The 18855-nt window shown below is 49.9% G+C and overlaps 8 protein-coding genes across 8 annotated transcripts; 7 read left to right on the forward strand and 1 right to left on the reverse strand.

The window, feature by feature from the left end:
• Positions 1-751: 751 nt before the first annotated feature.
• On the forward strand, positions 752-5475 carry PFICI_10438 (uncharacterized protein; the record flags this gene model as incomplete). Its single annotated transcript, XM_007839019.1, has 5 exons — positions 752-1872; positions 2408-2722; positions 3062-3843; positions 3907-5270; positions 5332-5475. The coding sequence occupies 5 exons, from the start codon at positions 752-754 to the stop codon at positions 5473-5475; spliced, it is 3726 nt and encodes a 1241-aa protein (XP_007837210.1).
• Positions 5476-6258: 783 nt separating this feature from the next.
• Positions 6259-8656, forward strand: PFICI_10439 (uncharacterized protein; the record flags this gene model as incomplete). Its single annotated transcript, XM_007839020.1, has 2 exons — positions 6259-6786; positions 6848-8656. 2 exons carry the CDS (start codon positions 6259-6261, stop codon positions 8654-8656), a joined length of 2337 nt encoding a protein of 778 aa, XP_007837211.1.
• A 1069-nt stretch (positions 8657-9725) lies between these two features.
• PFICI_10440 (uncharacterized protein) lies at positions 9726-10137 on the forward strand (the record flags this gene model as incomplete). The annotated part of the gene is made up of 2 exons (XM_007839021.1): positions 9726-9790; positions 9849-10137. 2 exons carry the CDS (start codon positions 9726-9728, stop codon positions 10135-10137), a joined length of 354 nt encoding a protein of 117 aa, XP_007837212.1.
• A 155-nt stretch (positions 10138-10292) lies between these two features.
• Positions 10293-11994, forward strand: PFICI_10441 (uncharacterized protein; the record flags this gene model as incomplete). The annotated part of the gene is made up of 2 exons (XM_007839022.1): positions 10293-10489; positions 10602-11994. 2 exons carry the CDS (start codon positions 10293-10295, stop codon positions 11992-11994), a joined length of 1590 nt encoding a protein of 529 aa, XP_007837213.1.
• Positions 11995-13033: 1039 nt separating this feature from the next.
• PFICI_10442 (uncharacterized protein) lies at positions 13034-14169 on the forward strand (the record flags this gene model as incomplete). Its single annotated transcript, XM_007839023.1, has 2 exons — positions 13034-13174; positions 13231-14169. 2 exons carry the CDS (start codon positions 13034-13036, stop codon positions 14167-14169), a joined length of 1080 nt encoding a protein of 359 aa, XP_007837214.1.
• A 399-nt stretch (positions 14170-14568) lies between these two features.
• PFICI_10443 (uncharacterized protein) lies at positions 14569-15474 on the reverse strand (the record flags this gene model as incomplete). The annotated part of the gene is made up of 4 exons (XM_007839024.1): positions 14569-14853; positions 14937-15107; positions 15170-15340; positions 15418-15474. The coding sequence occupies 4 exons, from the start codon at positions 15472-15474 to the stop codon at positions 14569-14571; spliced, it is 684 nt and encodes a 227-aa protein (XP_007837215.1).
• Positions 15475-16240: 766 nt separating this feature from the next.
• PFICI_10444 (uncharacterized protein) lies at positions 16241-16816 on the forward strand (the record flags this gene model as incomplete). Its single annotated transcript, XM_007839025.1, has 1 exon — positions 16241-16816. The coding sequence occupies one exon, from the start codon at positions 16241-16243 to the stop codon at positions 16814-16816; it is 576 nt and encodes a 191-aa protein (XP_007837216.1).
• Positions 16817-17295: 479 nt separating this feature from the next.
• PFICI_10445 (uncharacterized protein) lies at positions 17296-18300 on the forward strand (the record flags this gene model as incomplete). The annotated part of the gene is made up of 3 exons (XM_007839026.1): positions 17296-17378; positions 17457-17966; positions 18030-18300. 3 exons carry the CDS (start codon positions 17296-17298, stop codon positions 18298-18300), a joined length of 864 nt encoding a protein of 287 aa, XP_007837217.1.
• Positions 18301-18855: the final 555 nt, after the last annotated feature.

Genomic DNA, 18855 nt, shown 5'->3' on the forward strand with positions numbered 1-18855 from the left:
GATATTTCAGGACAATTAACTCTTGGGTTGCCCATCCAATGATCCAATGAGGCGCTTGTACGAGGGAAATCATATACCTCGCTGGGTAGCCTGAGCTAGGTGTGGAGCGCACTGTTTGGGATATGGCCTGGCAGTACATCGTGATAATACATCACGAGATAAGCGAGCAACCTAAAGACAATCTCCAAATCAGATAATGTTTCCGTCGCGTAAATTCTCTCCAATTGTAAGCAATGTTGCACTTTTGCGCGAATCCTCGTTTGCAGCCCACCAATCGGGCCTAACAGCTTAGCATGGCTTCCGCTACACAGGGCCTCATGAGCCCCACGAAATTAAGCGTCGGGTAATTAAATATGAGGAGGTACCAAGGTACTATGCAGGCTCGGGTATTATACACCACAATCACTTCGGCTCCCCTTGGTCAAATCAGGAGCCCAGACAACAAAATATGTTTAATGCAGTGGAGTTACTGAACAAATGCTACACCTAGTCTCGGGTCCGATGCAGCAAAAAGCACGGCATTTGTCGCTTTCGGGTAATCTCGAGGCGTCTGATAAGAGGTTCTTAGCAACAAGGCACGAATGTTATCTTTCTCGAGTATCATAATGAAAATATTATCTCTGTGGATTTGTCAAGCATGACGCAATGGGGCCAATATAGACCAATGTCATTCCCATCTCAGTCGCCTTCCTTACAACCAAGACAGGTGCAGCCACCCATTGTATATCTCGTCATCAGTCACAGCGTGGCAATGGTCGATCGAATCGCTCGAATTCCAAACCTGGTGATGGGTGGTGCAGGCTTCAGCTACCAGCTTCATCCAGATCCCGAGTCTCTACCAATTCGGGAAATACTTCTTCGCGCCTTCGACTTGGGCCTTCGTGCTATTGATACCTCTCCCTATTATGAGCCATCGGAACAGCTATTAGGGGCAGCACTGTCTCATTCCGATATCAAGTCCAAGTATCCACGGAAGGATATCATACTCATGACAAAGGTCGGCCGGATCAAGGAGAGAGAATTCAACTATTCGCCATCATGGGTTCGCAAATCGGTGATGCGTTCACTAGACAGATTCCAAACAACGTACCTTGACGTTGTCTTCTGCCACGATGTCGAGTTTGTCACCATGAAAGAAGTCATGGGTGCTATAGAAGTGCTTCTGGAGTTTCAGCGCGCGGGCAAGATTATTCGCGTAGGAGTCTCGGGCTACGACATTGAGACTCTAGGTCAAATAGCCACCATGGTGCGAGACCGCTACGGAAGACCGCTAGATATTATTCAGACTTGGGCGCAACTTACCCTACAAAACACCAAGGTCGAGTCATGCGGGCTTGACCTGTTCCAGGCGGCCGGAGTTGCATCTGTCTTGTGCTCTAGCCCGCTGGCAGTGGGACTCTTGCGCAACGGCGGCATTCCCACCGGGCGGACTGGCGACTGGCACCCAGCACCGCATGCATTGAGGGAGGTTGTGCAAATGGCAGCTGAATGGGTCGAGGAGCAGTCTGAATCCATGGCATCTGTTGCTTTGAGATACGCCATTGCCAAATCGGTTTTGAACTGTCGTTCACACGTGGCTGTGTCAACGGTGGTGGGAGTCAGCACCATGGCCGAGCTGGAGGAAAATGTTGCCACAGCTAAATCCATTCTCAAAGCCGTTACCGTGGATTCGTGCGCAGGGGGTCTGGGCGACTACACAGAGGTCGACGAGATTGCCTACCGGCGCGACCAGCCATTGTACAATCATATCCAAGGTGCATTGGGGCATTGGCTTGATTACGATTTTGGTAGCACAAAAGTTGGATCGTCAAAGCAGCTGAAAGACGTCGGCATCACAAATGGCAGCGATTCGATTGAATCAGTGAAGACATCGTCTGTAAGATTGGGTTGATCGAAGGTATAGACATACACTATAGAAGGCCGAACACTTGGCGGAAGCGCAGAGTGACCTTGGTTGCTGTATCGGACATCCAGTCAGCTAAATAAAGTGCGCCACAAGGTCACAGATTAAGAAATCACAGCTAGAATGTAGATATTCCTCGCATCGATTGAATATATCGTTCTTAAATCTATCCATTGGACAAATAAAAGGCCGTATAGTCTTGGTTCGTATGTCGTGCAGTGGTAAATGGTATTCGACTCCAATTGAGACAATGCGTGGCGCTGGCAAAAAGTCCCATCACCAACAACTATTGGTGGCTTAACACACCACCCACCCACGTGGCTAGAATGTGGAGGTGGCCCTTCCCCAACCCTAAGCCGCATTACACTCAACCCGCTTTAGGTAGACCCGACGCACCAAAACGTTAGCTAAGGCCGTACCTGGCAGAAATTGGGGATTTCCCCGCGTTTAGGTCCCTTGCTCCGTCATCGTCGTGGCTCGCCGACGGATAATAATAATAAATAGGCGGCACAATGCCTTCCTCTCCACAGCGCCATCAGCAGCAGCCCTATCTGGTATCCGCTGGCATGTAGCGAGGCCACTTTCTACTCTGGCACGGGTCAAGCAGCAAAGGGAGCGATCGCAAGCAGCCAACCAGATCCATCATAACAAGCGAGGAGCAGGCATGGAGTCTACGGAGACGGGCCCCCAGTCAGCAGCAACTAAGCTACTGGTCGAACAGCCACCAGATCAACGTATGCCGCGGATGCGCAAGAGAACTGCTCGGGCTTGCGATCGCTGTAGCAGCCTTAGGGTGCGCTGCGATGGCAGCAAGCCATGGTAAGTTTTCAGCAATGTACCCTGCTCTTTTCCCTGCCTATTCAAATTTTTCTTCTTTTTTCGTCTCCATTTACTAGCCTTCCCGGCCGCTTGATCCGTACAAATGGAGTGTCTGCTCATTCATTTGGACTGTTTCTTTCAGCCGCCGTTGTCGAGGTAGGCATATACTCCAAACAGCCGTCTCTGTTTTTGCACGGCAGTGATTACCTGGGCGATTAACTTTCGACGGCGCGGTTTAGAATATGAGCAAGCCTGCTTTTACACCCGCACTATCGGGAAGAGAGGGCGCAAACCGCACTCGAGCTTTCAGAACACGCTGCCGTCTCCTACATACCATAGCCCGAGTCAGGATTCTCCAGACAATACCACGAATCTTGACGAGGGAGAAGGGCACATCCCGGCTCAGCCTGCCTACCAAGAAGAATTCCACGTCATCACAGTTGCAGATCGTGGCAATACACAATGTCCCATCCAGTCCGATACTTGCAATCGACCGCAAAACGAATCATCCTTTTCACCTCTGGATTTAACTCCCGGCACCAGTCCCGAAACCTATACCAGTCTGGTGGCATCAAGTGACAGCAGTAATAATCCAGATGTCCCTGAACTATCGGTCTCTGGACTTCCAGGAGAAGTTCTTGTGCACACGAACAATGATGCAGTTCGCAGCATTCCTTTGGCCCAGCAGATGCCGGCTGGACATGCGCGACAACTCACACCGCCGAAGGATTACTCAGGTAACGCACGGCCCAGCGACCTTCTGCTCTCCAGATTCAAATGCCTTCAACCAGTTCTCCCAATGCTACAAGGCATCATCGACGAAAGTCTTGCCTGCAAGCTTCTCGAGTCATATTTCAGGGAACCAGGCCGGTCTTTATTCGAATGTGCATCGCCATATGTGCTGACACATGTACTTCGTAAAGAATCAGTGCTGCGATCGGATAGTCCACGCCGCACAACCTGCGCATTGTTGGTCACGATTCTTTGGGCTGCTTCGCAGACTGCAGATGACGACTTCTTCCTCGCTCCCGGCCGGAAAGCAACAGTATGCGAGGAACTGAGGAAATTGATGATTTCACTCATTCACCAACGCGATCATGACTCCTGGGATAGGGACACTTGTGAGAGCCTCTATGACTTCAATGTATGATAACTAGGTGATCAGGTGTGCTGATATGCATTAGCCGGCATGTACGTGAGGAACCAAGACTCTGATACGGGCACCACTGGTCAGAATTGGCAATCAAACAACACTTTGCGGCGGCCGGCCTCCCAGGAAGCACCTCCCGTCCCATCTGTTGACGACGTACTCACTCTCTTACTTCTAACAATCGTTGTCTCCGGGGGGGACTTCAAGGCTGATTGTTTTCGCTGGTGGCATAAAGCCTTGCGTCTCTCTCGCCTCATGGGCCTAAATCGCGAGGATGGCTTTGCAAATGCCTTGATGTCCTGCTGCACAGGAGGCACCAATTGCGCGTGCCGCTCCTGCGATGCCATTCGGTCGCGTATTAGCGTGCCCGAAGTTCAAGAAGAGAGGCGACGCGTGTTCTGGCTCATGTTTTGTCTGGATCGACACTTGGCGCTGTCACTCAACTCACCAGTGCACATTCTCGATCATGATTGCCTTATATATCGCCCAAGGCCAGATGACGAATGGGAAGCCCTTGACCCAAACTCTTGCGCGGACTATGGCCTGAGAGGCAGGGTGTTAGGACCACCCACGACCATTTCAGGAACGAGCTTTTGTGACTACTTTTTACCTTTGATGGCAATTCTAGGTGATGTGATACATTTGCATCGACGTAAGTCTCATCCACGCTTCTCTGGAGCCCGGCAAAGCAATGGGCTTGATGCAGATACTGCAACTGTCGAAGGTGTGCTTGATGATTGCGAGAGAAGCATTGACAATCTGGCACGACTGTACGGCGTAGATACTCTCGATGGGGTTCCAATTGCAATGTCAAGCGGTCATATGACATCGTCTCCCTTGGGCATATCGCAGCAAGGATTGCCTGGAGCGCCACCGCTCACCCCTCTGCCTCAGCATCCAGTTTCCTCTATAGGTCCACCTTTCGCACCGTCCCATGACCTGCCAACAGATCTTCGTCCTGGTTCTCCGGACCAGCCCACGAATATCTCCGAGGCCAGAAAGCGGTCGAGTGAAGCAGCACACCGTAGCCAGGCGCGGCTCGTCACCGTGTACAGCAAATTCATTCTGCATGTGCTGCATGTTCTCTTGCACGGCAAATGGGATCCCATTTCAATGTTGGAGAATGCCGACGGCTGGATCTCCTCGGTCGGGTTTGTCAAGTGCGCATCGCACTCAATTGCCGCCTCTGAGGCCGTCTCGGAGATATTGGCCTGTGATCCGGAGCTGGCTTTCATGCCGTATCTCTTTGGTATCTATTTACTGCATGGAAGTTTTATTTTATTGCTCTTTGCAGACCGTATGCCACAAATCGGACTAAATGAGTCGGTGGAGCGAGCATGTGAAATAATCATCCGTGCTCACGAGGTTTGTGTCGTAACGCTTAGCACCCAGTTCCAGGTACGTCTGACATGGCAAACATGCCTAGTAAGACGGTGATGCTAACATTCATTTCCCACAGATACGATTCCGAAAGGTGCTTCGATCTACCTTGTATAGTGTTCGCAGTGCGGGAGAACCGTCTACAGCGGAAGAGAGTGCGTCTCGTCTGCGGGTATTGTCCTTGTATAGATGGAGTGGAGGGTTCACAGGACTTGCGGCATAGAAACGGCCCAGTGCAAGGACGAGAACATACGACCGTATATGCTACAGAGTTCGAGGCTCCTCGCAGGAGGATGCAGCCATATCAACTGCGCCTCGATATACGACCCGTATGTTCTTGAGCTATCTGTAGAGATGAACATGATGACCATTAGTAATTAGCATTGTCTTAGCTTGTAATGTTAATAATCGGGATCTTCATACACCGTCGAGTTTCTTTATCGATTCGATTTCTCGAACTTGTCACAAGTCCAGATGGTGGGATGAGAATCACCCCGTTGGACGGAAATAGCACGTTCACACCATGCAAATCCGGCCTGTCCTATTGCGACGGGTTGACGATTCCGGCGGCTCACTTCCCGGTTGAGAGAGTCCGACTTGTTCGGATAGTTGCGATCTCCGCTCAATATGTGGGCTTCTGCAACCACTCACAGCCATACCCGAGGCCGGCCAGCCATGCGCAGCCTCGCACAGTCTGCCTACCTAGGTAGGTAAATATCTACATATCGCAACAGCGACAGAGCGGGGAAAGTGCGGTTCTCTCCGATAAGGCTGGATTGCATTTGTGTGCCAGACTTCCTGCCCGAAATACTCTTCGATTCCTGCTCTATGAGTCCTTATTCATTCACGATTGAGGTTCAACATTTTTCCATCACTGGAACATCGAGTGCTGCTTTCCATTTCGCTAAGTTCTAGAGCGCGTAGTACCAGACCTGTTTCTCATCCGTTTACAGAACGTACCTGTATTTGACTACCATCTCGTCAATGCAACCCAAATCCTGTCGCAATGCAAAAATACAACTACGAGCCTCTGCCTCCGCGGCACATCCGCATCGCAACTTTGCATTCTGTAAGAGATAGCGGTGATACCATGATCCAGATCACTTTGCGTCAAGCCATGTTCGATACTTATAACGATGATGAAATTGAGGATGGAGGGCCAATCAAAGATTTACAGAATGCCGGCAATGGGAAAAAGCCATCGCTTCTGTCGCGAATGCAAGACCTGCACCTCGGCTCTCGCGTGAAGCAGATGGTCAAAGGGCGCGACAATGCCACTGAACTAGGCTACCCTTTGCGGCTAGGCAGCAAGAAGCCCCGGTATGAAGCATTATCGTATTCTTGGGGTCTTAGAGGGGCCGAGCCGCCGGTTGTGATGATTTCGGATACTCGCAGCCAAGACGCGTACCCATTTCAAGTCAGCGACAATCTTCTATCGGCGCTACGGCGGCTTCGCAAGAACAAGAAGCCCAGAGACCTCTGGGTTGATCAGGTTTGCATCAACCAGGAGGACGAAGAGGAAAAAGCGGTACAGGTATATATAAGGTCGATCCATATATGTTGCCACTTCTTTTTAGTTGATATAACACGTCTAGGTTGCTATGATGGGTGCGATTTATGCAAACGCTGATGCTGTTCTCGCCTGGATAGGCGAGGAGACCGACGATAGCCAGCTTGCCTTTTCCACCTTCACCAATATTGGGAAGTTCCTCTCGAACCCCAACAATGAACCTGGTTTATCTTTCGACGAAGAAAGGCCGGGCTTGTGGTTACCTGATGAACCCAGCCCCGATGCGTTGGCTGCCGCGAATGAAATGTTAAAGCGGCCGTGGTGTAGCCGGCTATGGATACGCCAGGAAATCGCTCTAGCTAAGCAAGAAACAGCCGTAATCGTTTGCGGATCTTTGACTATACCCTGGAAATATTTCCGTGCAGGTGGAATCTACATTGCGCATATTAAAAATCAGGCAACCCCCATCCCATTTCCCGTCCTGGCATGGGGAATATACTTATTCGACGAATTCTTGGACCGGGTTCCAACAGGTCAAATCAAAGGTGGCGACGCAAGTCTTTCTGTTCTTCGGGAAATGAGCTGGGGCACCGGATGTGCTGATAGTCGTGATCGAATCTTTGCCAATCGGGCCTTGCTGGCATGGCCGGATGAGCGCCAGCGACTCCGCCCTAGTTACGCCAAAAAAAAAAAAAAAAAAAAAGCGCCTCAGGTTTATCAAGACGCCGTTGTTGCATATTTGAACTCACATAACGACCTGGTAGTACTTAACCAGTGTCGGTGGAAAACGCTCAGTTCTTCGGAATGGGGAGCGCCAACTTGGTGGGTTTTGTCTACCTCACGGCTAGCTACCGCAACCACTCATCAAGTATGCAGGGTTCCAGATTGGTCTGATACGAACGTCCCAACCATGCCGAAGTTCTTTATCACTGATAATGGTCTTAAAGCCTCTGTCAGGCTGGCTACTCCGTTCAAGATTGAGGGCAATGTTTTGCAGGTGGCAGGCGTTCATTTAGGTACAGTCAGCAGCAGGATTTCCCTGTCAGATGCAATGACAATTGAGAACACTCTCGAAGAGGTCCAGGAATTCTTTGCTTCTGATTCAAGTTCTTTGTGCGCTCATTATTGCACAAACCCGGCCGGGGTCTTTACGCTTGGCGATGCTTACATCGTGTCTCTGTCCGCATGCGACCTTGACTGGTCTTTACCAGCACCCACCCACCCCCATGATCTAGACGGAGATCTTTCTCAGAGACTTCAAGCTATTCGTCCCTGGATGTCAGCTTTAGGGCAGGCCAGCGCTGATGCTTCCTCCGTGATGCCAGAATCCTTAATCAACTGCATCCGAAAAGCTAGACAACACCAAACGCAGCTTTTTCGCACTAGCCATGGCAAAGCAGGCCTGTCTTGGGCACCAGCTATGGAGCTAGGCGATTGTGTCTGGATCTTATTCGGTTGTAATGTGCCCATGCTACTGCGTCCTGTGGCTTCTACCAATACCGGAGGCATGACGGCAGACCGTGACCCGCACCAATATCAGGTCGTAGGGCCTGCATATCTTCCTTGGGTGTCCGACGGGGAGCCCATCCTAGGCGAGCTTCATCCAAAATGGTATCGATTTGGTGCCGACGAATTTATCGACATGGGAGAGGGCGATGATGCGATTCAGTTTTTTGCAGCCATGAATGAATATCCGGGGGTCCGAGTCGGTCCCAAAATTCAGGCCCAATTCGATCCCCGATTGAAAGAATTGCCATTCACCTTGGATACTATTCGGACGCGGTGGCCCAAGACGGAGCGGTTGCGGGATACATTCGTCAATGTCCCGTTCAATGAGTTGGAAACTACGCTGGCTGAACGTGGAGTCAAGGTTGAGCGACTGGACTTGGTCTAGTATTTGCTTATCAAGTGTCCTAGCATACAAGTGGCATTGAACCATAATTTCAATGCGGTACAGCATGTTTGTTGGTGAGAATTGGAATTCTTTCAATTGACTCTCGCAAGCAAGGCAGTCTCCCTTCCCCAGAATGAATCTCTGTCCCGGTATCAGACAGCGCACAACCGGACGATTGTCCACTTGAACCAATTAGGAAGAGTAATGCGACTGTGATATTCTGATGGATGTTTTGATCCAAATTGAAAACGCTTACTTGGGTCAAACGTCACATATCCCATTAGGCTCTATTGCCCGGTAATTCGAGGCTGTTTCCACATAAAAATGTTTTTCCAAGTTATGACTGACTTACGATTATAGGAAATGTAGACTTCAGTACCATAATAGTAATCTCTCCGCTGGCCTTTGGCGGAGTTGTTATTTGAGTAGCTGGTAGTCATTGCTTCGCCTTCCCTAGCCACAACAACCGGAAAGAACAACTTGCCGAGCCCTTCACCGCCAGCCACGACTTGAGCACCGGTGAGGCTGAAGGCTGTTGCATTCAAGCGGAGTAACCATTCGTGTCACCATTTTCGAGCCAATAGCTTGTGATGCGGATGAATCCCTGGTTCTTATCTGCTGCAGCTGGATGTCGCTTACCCCGCCCAGCCTTTATGAGGCACTGCTTCGTCCTGGCGGACCGAATAAGGTTCTGAAAACATTTCCCTCAAAATCACTTGCTTACTTCCCACTGAAAATCGAATCGTATTCAGTTGTTGTGTTCATTAGCCATGGCCAACCTGAATGGAACGTCTAGTTCGGAGGAATTTGCGGGCGATGAATTCTCAAACAATCTCTTCAGCGACCTCGCTCCTCTCCTCACGCTGTTTGGTGAACAGGTGACGAAACAATTCTTGAGCATGAGGCAAGTAGAAACCAAACTATGCTGATCATACACTGTGGTCCTGTTGCTAATGCTGCAGAATTTAGTACGTGATCTAACTGCTCTATTACCATTGACTTGTGCTCACCGCTGGCAGGTATGGGCTGGGCAGATAATATTTTACTGGCCATGGGACCCCTAGGAATCATGACTATTGTCGTCAGCGCAATCCGTGTTGGTCGTGTCAAGATGCTTAAAGCCATGGTTGGAAGGTAAAGCGCCACCCCTCTGCTTTAGAGGCTAGGTCAGTTGACTCACATATGTTGGTAGGGCGCGAGGAAGTCAGTCAGATGCAGAGCAAGAACTTCTCTCTTCCACATCCGAGGACGTTTGCGAACTATGGAGTGGCCACGAAATTGTCCGTGTCATGGGTCAACCAGCGGGCATGAAGACGTTGATCATTGTTGACGACACGGTTCATGATATCAAGTCTGGGGTGCGGAGACGTATTATTGAAGATTCTAATCCTGAGGATGATGCTCTCGACTCTCTGACTGACGCTGCCCCCAACCTAGCTCTCAATGTTCGAAACTCCACTGCTCCGTCTTGGGAGCTATGATCTTGGCCGCAGTGGGAATACTCCTCCAAGTCATCGCGGTTGTGATACCTGGGGTAGCGACATACGTCTGGCAATGGCCCAAGGCCGGTGTCAAGGTTCAGAACTATGGGTATCCTTGTTTTGTGATTGGGACCACTCTTGTAGTTCTCGGCACAATGGTTTGTGGGCATGTCATTGAAGGAGTTACTACTGAGCACAAGTTCACAAAGCACCCCGATGCGAGTAAGATGCAAGTGGTACGGCTTCAGCGGGCCTCTACTGTCAGCGGCCAGCATTTCTCGTCATACGCAATATTCAACGATGAAGACAACCAAAGCATTCGAACATCTCGTTTGAACACTGCTGATTTTAGGTATGACCATTGCGCATACCCTCATTACGATACTTTGGCATAATTGGAATTTTTCCTATTCCGGCACGCCTCACATGACACCTATCTAGCTACCAACTGACAAACGCATTAGCACTTTGGCGGCCACTTCTTCACTTCTCTCTGTCGTGGGCTTCATAATACAATTCGTCGGTCTCAGAGCGCTTCACTGGTCGGCTACTATTATTCAACTTGGTATCACAATCATAATGACAGGAATTCGCGCCTGGGTCAGGAGAGGACTCGCCTCTGACCCTAAAACGAACGTCACTCTAGACGGGCACGAAATGGCTTGGCTGACTCTTCACATTCTCCCGAAAGACCGTTATACTCGCCGACATCCACGTCGATCGAGTGAACGAGAGGAGCCTAAACCAACGAGTGATGCACCAGCACCGGACTCTGAGACCGACGTCACGCCATTGCAGAATTCGCGTGGATCATTAGAGGTCGCCGAAGCAACATCCCAAGGCGATCCAGAGCTGGAAAGACAACAGCAATTCTGGGACATACCATTTGATAAGACTTTCCAGAGTGCCGAGCAGATTATCTGGGAGCCAATTATGGGTTATGATTCTTATCGAGAAACAGCATGGAATGTGGTAGAATTCACTGAAAAACAAACACTCAGTGAGATTTCCGTTGGTTTGGGAACGAAAACAGAGCACCTTTATACGTTCCAACAACTGTTTCGCCCACTCCAATTCGATAACTTTCTACATGTAGAACCGTATGATCGCTATGAAGCGGCTGCTGATGGCGCGCTGGAGTTATACCAGCAGATTGCCAATATCATGCCGGCAAGCAATGCAGTGGTTAGTGCAGCCAACTCGTTGGCAACTGTGGTGGAGCGAGTTATGAAAATCGTGTGCGACGTCAAGGCGATAGAGTGGAAGACAAAAGACATCCCAATCGCCGAAACAAATGCCGACAAGGATAGTTCAGACTGGATAGCATCAGGCAACCGACTTTCTGATGACATATATTGGGGAGTTACCATCTCAACCCGTATGCCTTCGGAAGAAACGGCACGGACCAGCAAGCTCTATTTCCGTACGAAAAGGGTAAATGAAGACCCCAATGCTTCGATTGCAAGGATTGGGACTGTCCCCAATGTTTCGACTGCAAAGACTGGCACGTTCCGATGGCAGTTTCAAGACCGAGAATCAATCATTGGCGTGTTGTCACTATGGTTATATTCAATGGCCAGAAGACAGAGCTCGATCGAAAAGTTCAATGAGTTTCTCGTCCGGGTTAGAAAAGAACGTTTCAACTATGTTGAGTCCGGAAGAATTGGGCGTATCGTTGCCACGAATTCGTTAGGAGATTTCTCAGATGTTTGGCATCCCTTGTCGAAGTGGCTAGGCGTCCCGATAACAGAATTGCCATTACCGAATGGTCAGAACCGTGTCCAAAGCTTGATTTCAGAGACCCGTTCAGACATGACTTGGTTTCTGGGAATGTTCCTGTCACCCATGGCTGAGTAAGAATCCCGATATTAGAGTGGTTTTCAACAACTTCTAAGTGGTATATATGTAGCTAATGGGCTATCGCAGACCGAGCACGCAACCGAAAACGTCTGGCCAAAATGAAACTTCCTCTCAGAGGGGCACTTTGGTTGTCCAAACACGTGATGATTCGAGCCTCGAGATTCAGTTTGCACAAGAGCTTTTCTCCTTGTTTATACTTGCCTTGGCAAAAAACATCAGCAAAGTGCTGGGAAACACGGTCTATGACGCGGTCAGACATAATGTGTCCCGCGAACTGGGTCAACCTTCAATATCCATGCAGAATTCTGTCTTCAATGCGATCGCGGAAGAGGTTGTCAACAACGGACTAGCCCACGACACAACGGAAGCTTATTCGTTGATCATACCGGCTTTTCACAAATTGGATCTCCTACCTACCCCAGGAACACAACTTGAAACTGCATCATCTACACAATAGGTGGGACAGAATCCAACAGCCCATGCGGACAGCGAGTGAGCCAAACTAAATAAGGCTTGACATTTTAAGCCTCTGTGGATTCTCGGCGTGATGCCGAGAGTCAGGATTCAGTCTATGGCAGTACAATAGAAACACATACCTAGACATCCCCAAGTGTTCCACAATTCCAGAAGTTGCAGTACCCCTGTTACAACATATTCGTAGCCATGGCATTTCGTGATCCATAGTGCGTGCCTTCTTTAATGGTAGCCTTTTCAGGATGCCTGAATGAGTCGCCTTGGCGAAGTCTTAGCAGACTTGATGCGAATTGATGCGGGGTTTTAGGGAGCTTCACAGTTAACTCGGACCCCTCCAACAGCTCCATATCCACTATGAAATAGGCTTTTACAACAATTGCCCGCTCGGCCAAAGACCGAGCCCCTTCGATGAGGAGCCATGGGATATTGTGAAAAGACGTCACTGTCCTATTCATGACAGTTTGGTTTTTATACATGAGCAGTATTGCAGCATTTCCCTGATTGAGATGAGTCTTCACCTTCACACTCGTAGTGTTTTTCTTGTTTAAAGTGTGTCGCAAACATGACATCCCAAGCCCGCTATTATGTTAAGCCGACGGACGCCCAGACGTTTGCGCAGGCCGTCTTAAGCAAAGCCGGTTTGCCTCGGGATCACGCCAAGCTCATGGCCGATTGCCTTGTCCAGGCTGATGTACGAGGAGTAGTAAGTAGAAATTCTTTACAATTCCTCGAGGACGTCAACGCCTGACATGATTGTAGGATACTCATGGCCTGGCCAGACTGCAGCAGTACATGGACCGTGTCTCGACTTCGCTCGTCAAGGCTCAGCCAGAACTCAAATTTTTAGAGAAGACGCCGGTCGCTGCGCATCTGGATGGCGACAATGGCTTTGGCTTCATTGTAGCGTCCAAGGCCATGGAAGATGCCATCCGGCGTGCTGAGACCTATGGCATTGGCATCGTCACGGCCAAACATTCAAACCACTTTGGTATGGGCGCTACCTATGTGCTTCAAGCTCTGGAAAAGGGCATGATTTCGCTAGTGTTCACAAATTCAGCCAAGCAAATGCCGCCCTTTGGAGGCAAAGACACTCTGCTGGGCATCTCCCCATTCGCCGCAGGTGCACCAAGTAAGAACGAGGTACCGTACGTTCTCGACATGGCTCCTTCGGTAGTAGCCAAGGGCAAGATACGACGAGCAGCACGTCGCGGCGAAAAGATTCCTCTAGGCTGGGCATACGACAAGGATGGAAAGCCCACGGAGGACGCCAATGAAGCCTTGAATGGTTCCATGGCACCCATTGGCGGTCCCAAGGGGTCGGGTATCGCCATCCTGATGGACGTCATGTCTGGAGTCTTGTCTGGCGCCGCCTTTGGGGGCGAGGTTGGCGATCAGTACAAGGAGGCTCGCCCACAGAATGTGGGACACACTTTCATTGCAATCAAGCCAGACATCTTCATGTCCTCGGAGGAATTCCGCTCGCGCATGGATACGCTGGTGCAGCGTGTTCACGGTGTGACGCCAGCTGATGGCTTCAAAGAGGTCCTGTTCCCTGGGGAACCCGAACACCGACTCAGCGTCCAGAGATCTAGGGAAGGCATCCCTTTTGCGGATGCTGAAAAGGACATGTTTGAAGAAATTGCAAAGAAGTATGGCGTTGAACCTCTGCCAATGTCAACCAGTGCCTACGCATTGTGAGTGTACATGATTTAGACGGAACAGTAAGAGTAGAGCTATGAATTCGCGAAGAATTGATGTTGAATATTACATCTTAACAGCTCATACCTAGCTCATAGCCACCAATGATGATTGTGGATTTCCAGTGTTGATTGCGCAGCTCACGCTTATGTTGTCCCAAACCATTGCCAGTCATGGTGCTAAGATGCTAAAAGGCTCATTGCATGTCGCGCATATTGCTATGCATTTCCTCTTGTGTATGATGAGAATGGAATGAAGTCGTAAACCATACTTGGCCACCGCCACAACGCAAGATATGATGCCAGTTCAGGATCTACATTTGAACTCCGAATATTCTCTTCCCGAATCTTATTTGCGCGCAGTCTAGTACCGTACAGGCTGGATGAAATCATCCTCAATCTATTTCTTCCCACGAAACTTGGCAAAAGCTTCCTGCACCGACATTCCCTCTTTGATGGCTTCAGCGCACTTCGCATCTGCATTCGCTATGGCTGGTATCGCATCAAGTACTTGCTCAGCCAAGCCAGCAGGCAGGCACACCACGCCGTCCTGATCAGCAATGATGAAATCACCCGGTTTAATGACGGCCTCATGTATCGAAGATTGCAGGGACACGGGCATATTGAGCTCAGACGGGAAGCATACAGCGCCGCCGGCAGTGGTACCGACACAGCGTGCAAAGACCTCGAGTATACAAGTTAGCATGTATGTAGTTTGAGTCGCTTGTGCGCGTATCCGAGGAGTGTGAGAGAGTCTGGACAACGAACCGGGAATTCAATATCTTGGTGTTCTTGTAGATCCCGTAGTCTGCCGTCAATGATTACGCCTGCCGCATCCAGATACTTCGCCCTCAGAGACATGAGGCCCCCGTAGCAAGCATTAATATGCGGTGCAGGCTGGGAGATGAAGACCACTGCGCCTTTTGGAATCTGGTCAATCTAAACATGTAGACTGAGTGAGTTGGTGTTTCCTATGCATATCTGCTCAGAGTAAAACCTACATAGTTGCCCTGTATTTTGGGCGCATTTTGGTCAGACTTGGGCGCAAATTTGACCGTCATGGCTGGTCCGACAATCCTCGTGGGCCCATTCTGGAATTGAGGCGAATACATGGTCAAGCCTTCAAGAAAGCCGCCGTGTACATGGCCAAGCTTTGAGAGTCCATCTGCAACCTGATTGTTGCATTGGTCAGATTCGATTGCAATGGCAATGCGTTGAAGTGAATCGGGGAACTGCTTAGCTTACTTACATCGCAGCTGGACCACTTTTGTAGTCTTTCAACAATGGATGACGTAGCAGAAGTCATGATGGAATGCCTCAAGATCCCGATTGATTATTGTATACCTCGTCTGTTGCAATGATTGACATACAGCGACAACTATTATGCCGACACTCGCACAGTCTATAGAGGTCTGGTCTGGGCAGCCCAATGACGGATGTGGTCCCACAGCATCTCCAGAGCGTGCCCACGGCGTAAATTAGGCGCTGGCCGGCGGTAGGCCGAGCCAAATTGGAACTCTCGGTATTTGGCCGACCACTAGCGGCAGCACCTTGGTTCAACCACCACAATTGTATTGTGTTGGCACATTAGAACTGCTTGGCAGCGTGCATTCTAGGAAAATGAAGATCGAAAATTGTTTGCGCCTGTGGGGCTGGCTATGTTAATCCGCTTCATATCAAAATTATTCGAGAACAATCCTGACAGACCTGTCAGACAATCAATGTCTTATCCCCAGAAGCCAGTACCGAGAGGAGCTTGGGACACTCATCACCACATATTCGAACCACATCGATTTCCCTTTGCTAAAGGACGACATTTCACCCCGTCCACTGCAAGTCTCCAGCAATTGAAAGAATTTGAAAGATCAATTGGAGTGGATCATGTGTGCATCGCCCATGGACTGTCGTACGGACCTGATTGCACCTCGCTCTTATACTACATAGAGCAGTTTAATGGAACCGCCCGTGGGATATGTGTTCTGGATTGCGCTACAGTGACGGACCAACAATTGGATCAATACCATTCTGCTGGAGTTCGCAGTGTGCGCCTCGATTTCTTTCGGGCACAAGCCATGAATGATGTGGAAAAGCAGGTCTCGTTGATCCACGAAACCGCCAACAGATTGATCAAATGGGGTGCACACAGTAAAGCTTGGGGTATTCAAATCCAGCAACCCAAATTATGTTATTGGAACAGGCTACGTGAAGTAGCTGCCAGTCTTGCCTTCCCACTCGTCCTGGACCACATGGGTCTCTTCAAGGCGGCCAGTATGGCACCAGCCGGCTCGACTCCCGTCACGCAACAAGCAGAGTGGCAAGACTTTATGGGAGCTCTGCGCGACGGAAACCTATGGATCAAGATCTCTGCCCCGTATCGCAATTCCCGGGCGGCTCCTCACTTTGAGGACTTGTACGATATTGTCACCCAACTCGTGAGAGCACGCCCTGATCGAGTCGTGTGGGGGAGCGACTGGCCGCATACTCAACGACATGAGGACAGGAGACCTGAGAATATCGGCAAGCAGGAGCCTTTTTTGGTGGTTGACAATCAGAGCTGGATAGTGTCTCTTAGCACGTGGTTGAGCGAAGATGAATGGCAGGCTCTATGGGTTGAGAACCCTCGCAAGTTATATGACTATTATTCATAGGAGCCACAAACTAGAACCAAGACCAGACGAAAATATCTTGTATTTTATCCGGATTACTCTTTCGTAGATGACCAATTTAAGCGTAGAGAATAATTTAAGTAGCATCACTGAATCAAGGTGTGCGCTTGTGTAGTCTGTCGACCTTGGAGGCTTGTAGACTATCTGGTGGACGCTGAGCCTTCCCAAAAGGGGATTTCAGGGTAGACGTCAATGCTGCTTGTATACTGCGCAGGTAAACAATACTAAAATAAAACCCACGAGACTCAAAAGAACTTTTCATGAAGGAGACTTACAAACTTGGCAACGACAGTCTGACCATCATCTCGCTTCGGCGTTTTGGCCGAACTAGAGCCACCAGGTATTCCTCGGCCTCGGACCGCACAGGTTGCAGCGAATGCCCTCATGGCAGAGTTGTACATGAATGCACAAGCATCACGAACCAGAAATCTCGGACTTGTATTTTGCAGTTTGCAGTAATCATGTCTTTCCCTCAGACCAATCGCACATGGCAGATCCTCGACGCTGCTGCCAAGGCCGGTTATGCAGTTGGGGCCTTCAACTGGTTAGTATCTAACCAGTCCAAGCGACGCGGGATGGTGTTTCGTGTCACATGTTCACAAGGCTGACAATCGGTCCGCAGTTACAATGACGATGGCGTAATCGCCGTCATTCGCGCGGCCGAAGCCTCAAAATCGCCAGCCATCATCCAGCTGTTTCCGTGGACCATGAGATTTCAAGGCCCAGAGTTTGTCAAGTACGTGATCAATGCAGCGCACGCCGCCAGCGTTCCTATTGCCGTCCATCTCGATCATTGCATCGAGCCAGCCGACGTGGAAGCTGCGCTGAATCTCCCATTTGACTCGATCATGGTCGATGCATCAATACATGACCCGGAGGAGAACATTCGGCAGTGCGCAGCCATTGTGCAGCGGGCAAACGCCAAAGGGATCTCCATCGAGGCGGAAATGGGCCGGATCGAGGGCGGCGAGGATGGCTTGCCGCAAGTGGACTTGGACACAATCATGACGCATCCGGACGGTGCTCAAGATTTTGCGCAAAAGACTGGCGTGCAGTTCTTGGCCCCCGCATTTGGTAATATCCACGGTCATTATGGACCAGGCGGTCCCGAGAAATACTGGAATCTTTCCCTGTAAGCAACCATCCCGGGCGTATTGCGCGTTTCGGCGTCGCTAAGTCTGCATGTTTCGTATAGGCTCGAAAAAGTAAGGGATGCGGTTCCTGGTATACCTCTGGTGCTGCATGGTACCCATGGCGTATCCAACGACCTCTTTCATGCTGCCCGGAGGCACGGAATGGTCAAGATTAACCTCAATCGCACAGTCCGCGACGAGTACACCAATTTTGTGGCCGAGAATGCCGGAAAACTGGAGTTGACTGTTCTCAAGATGAAGGCGGTGGAGGTGTACACAAAGTCGATCTCGAGGGCTATGAAGGGTATCCTAGGATCTGCTGGCAAGTCATGATCAATTTTCACTGTTGTAACGAATGATTATACCTGTGGCCATGATGATTGCAAAGTCGTGTGATGAAATACTCCGTAATCACCTAACCTTGGGTGTTCATACGTGGCTGGCAAAGGAAGCTGAGGTTTGTTGCAGGACGTGGTGGGGTTGATGCGCTAAGCCATAGGCCGCTAATGCCGTCACAAAATGTAGGTGGCCGTCGTAGCCAGCGTTAGGAGGACCTTTTCGAAAGATAGAAAGTAAAAGTAAAGGTTCAAAATGAATATCGAACAGCTTTCGCCAGAGTATATATCCAAATACCCAACAAGCAGAGATCTTTATTGTAGCCGATCCTCGTCATATGTGGCTCGGGACAGAATCTCACCTAGCATGCAGGTACTCTGTATCAATCAATTGGTGAGATGCCTCCCAAGGCCAAGTGACATGTCATAACTGCGGGCGGAACGGTCCGTTCTTACCCAAGTCGTAAGATTTATCACGTGAATTGAATGTATAAGAGAGCTGCTTACGTATATCTACCAGTTGGTGACGACAAAATGTGCTTCATTCATTACA

This window comes from Pestalotiopsis fici, assembly GCF_000516985.1.
Source record: "Pestalotiopsis fici W106-1 unplaced genomic scaffold PFICI_Scf_7, whole genome shotgun sequence".
Classification (NCBI taxonomy): Eukaryota; Fungi; Ascomycota; class Sordariomycetes; order Amphisphaeriales; family Sporocadaceae; genus Pestalotiopsis; species Pestalotiopsis fici.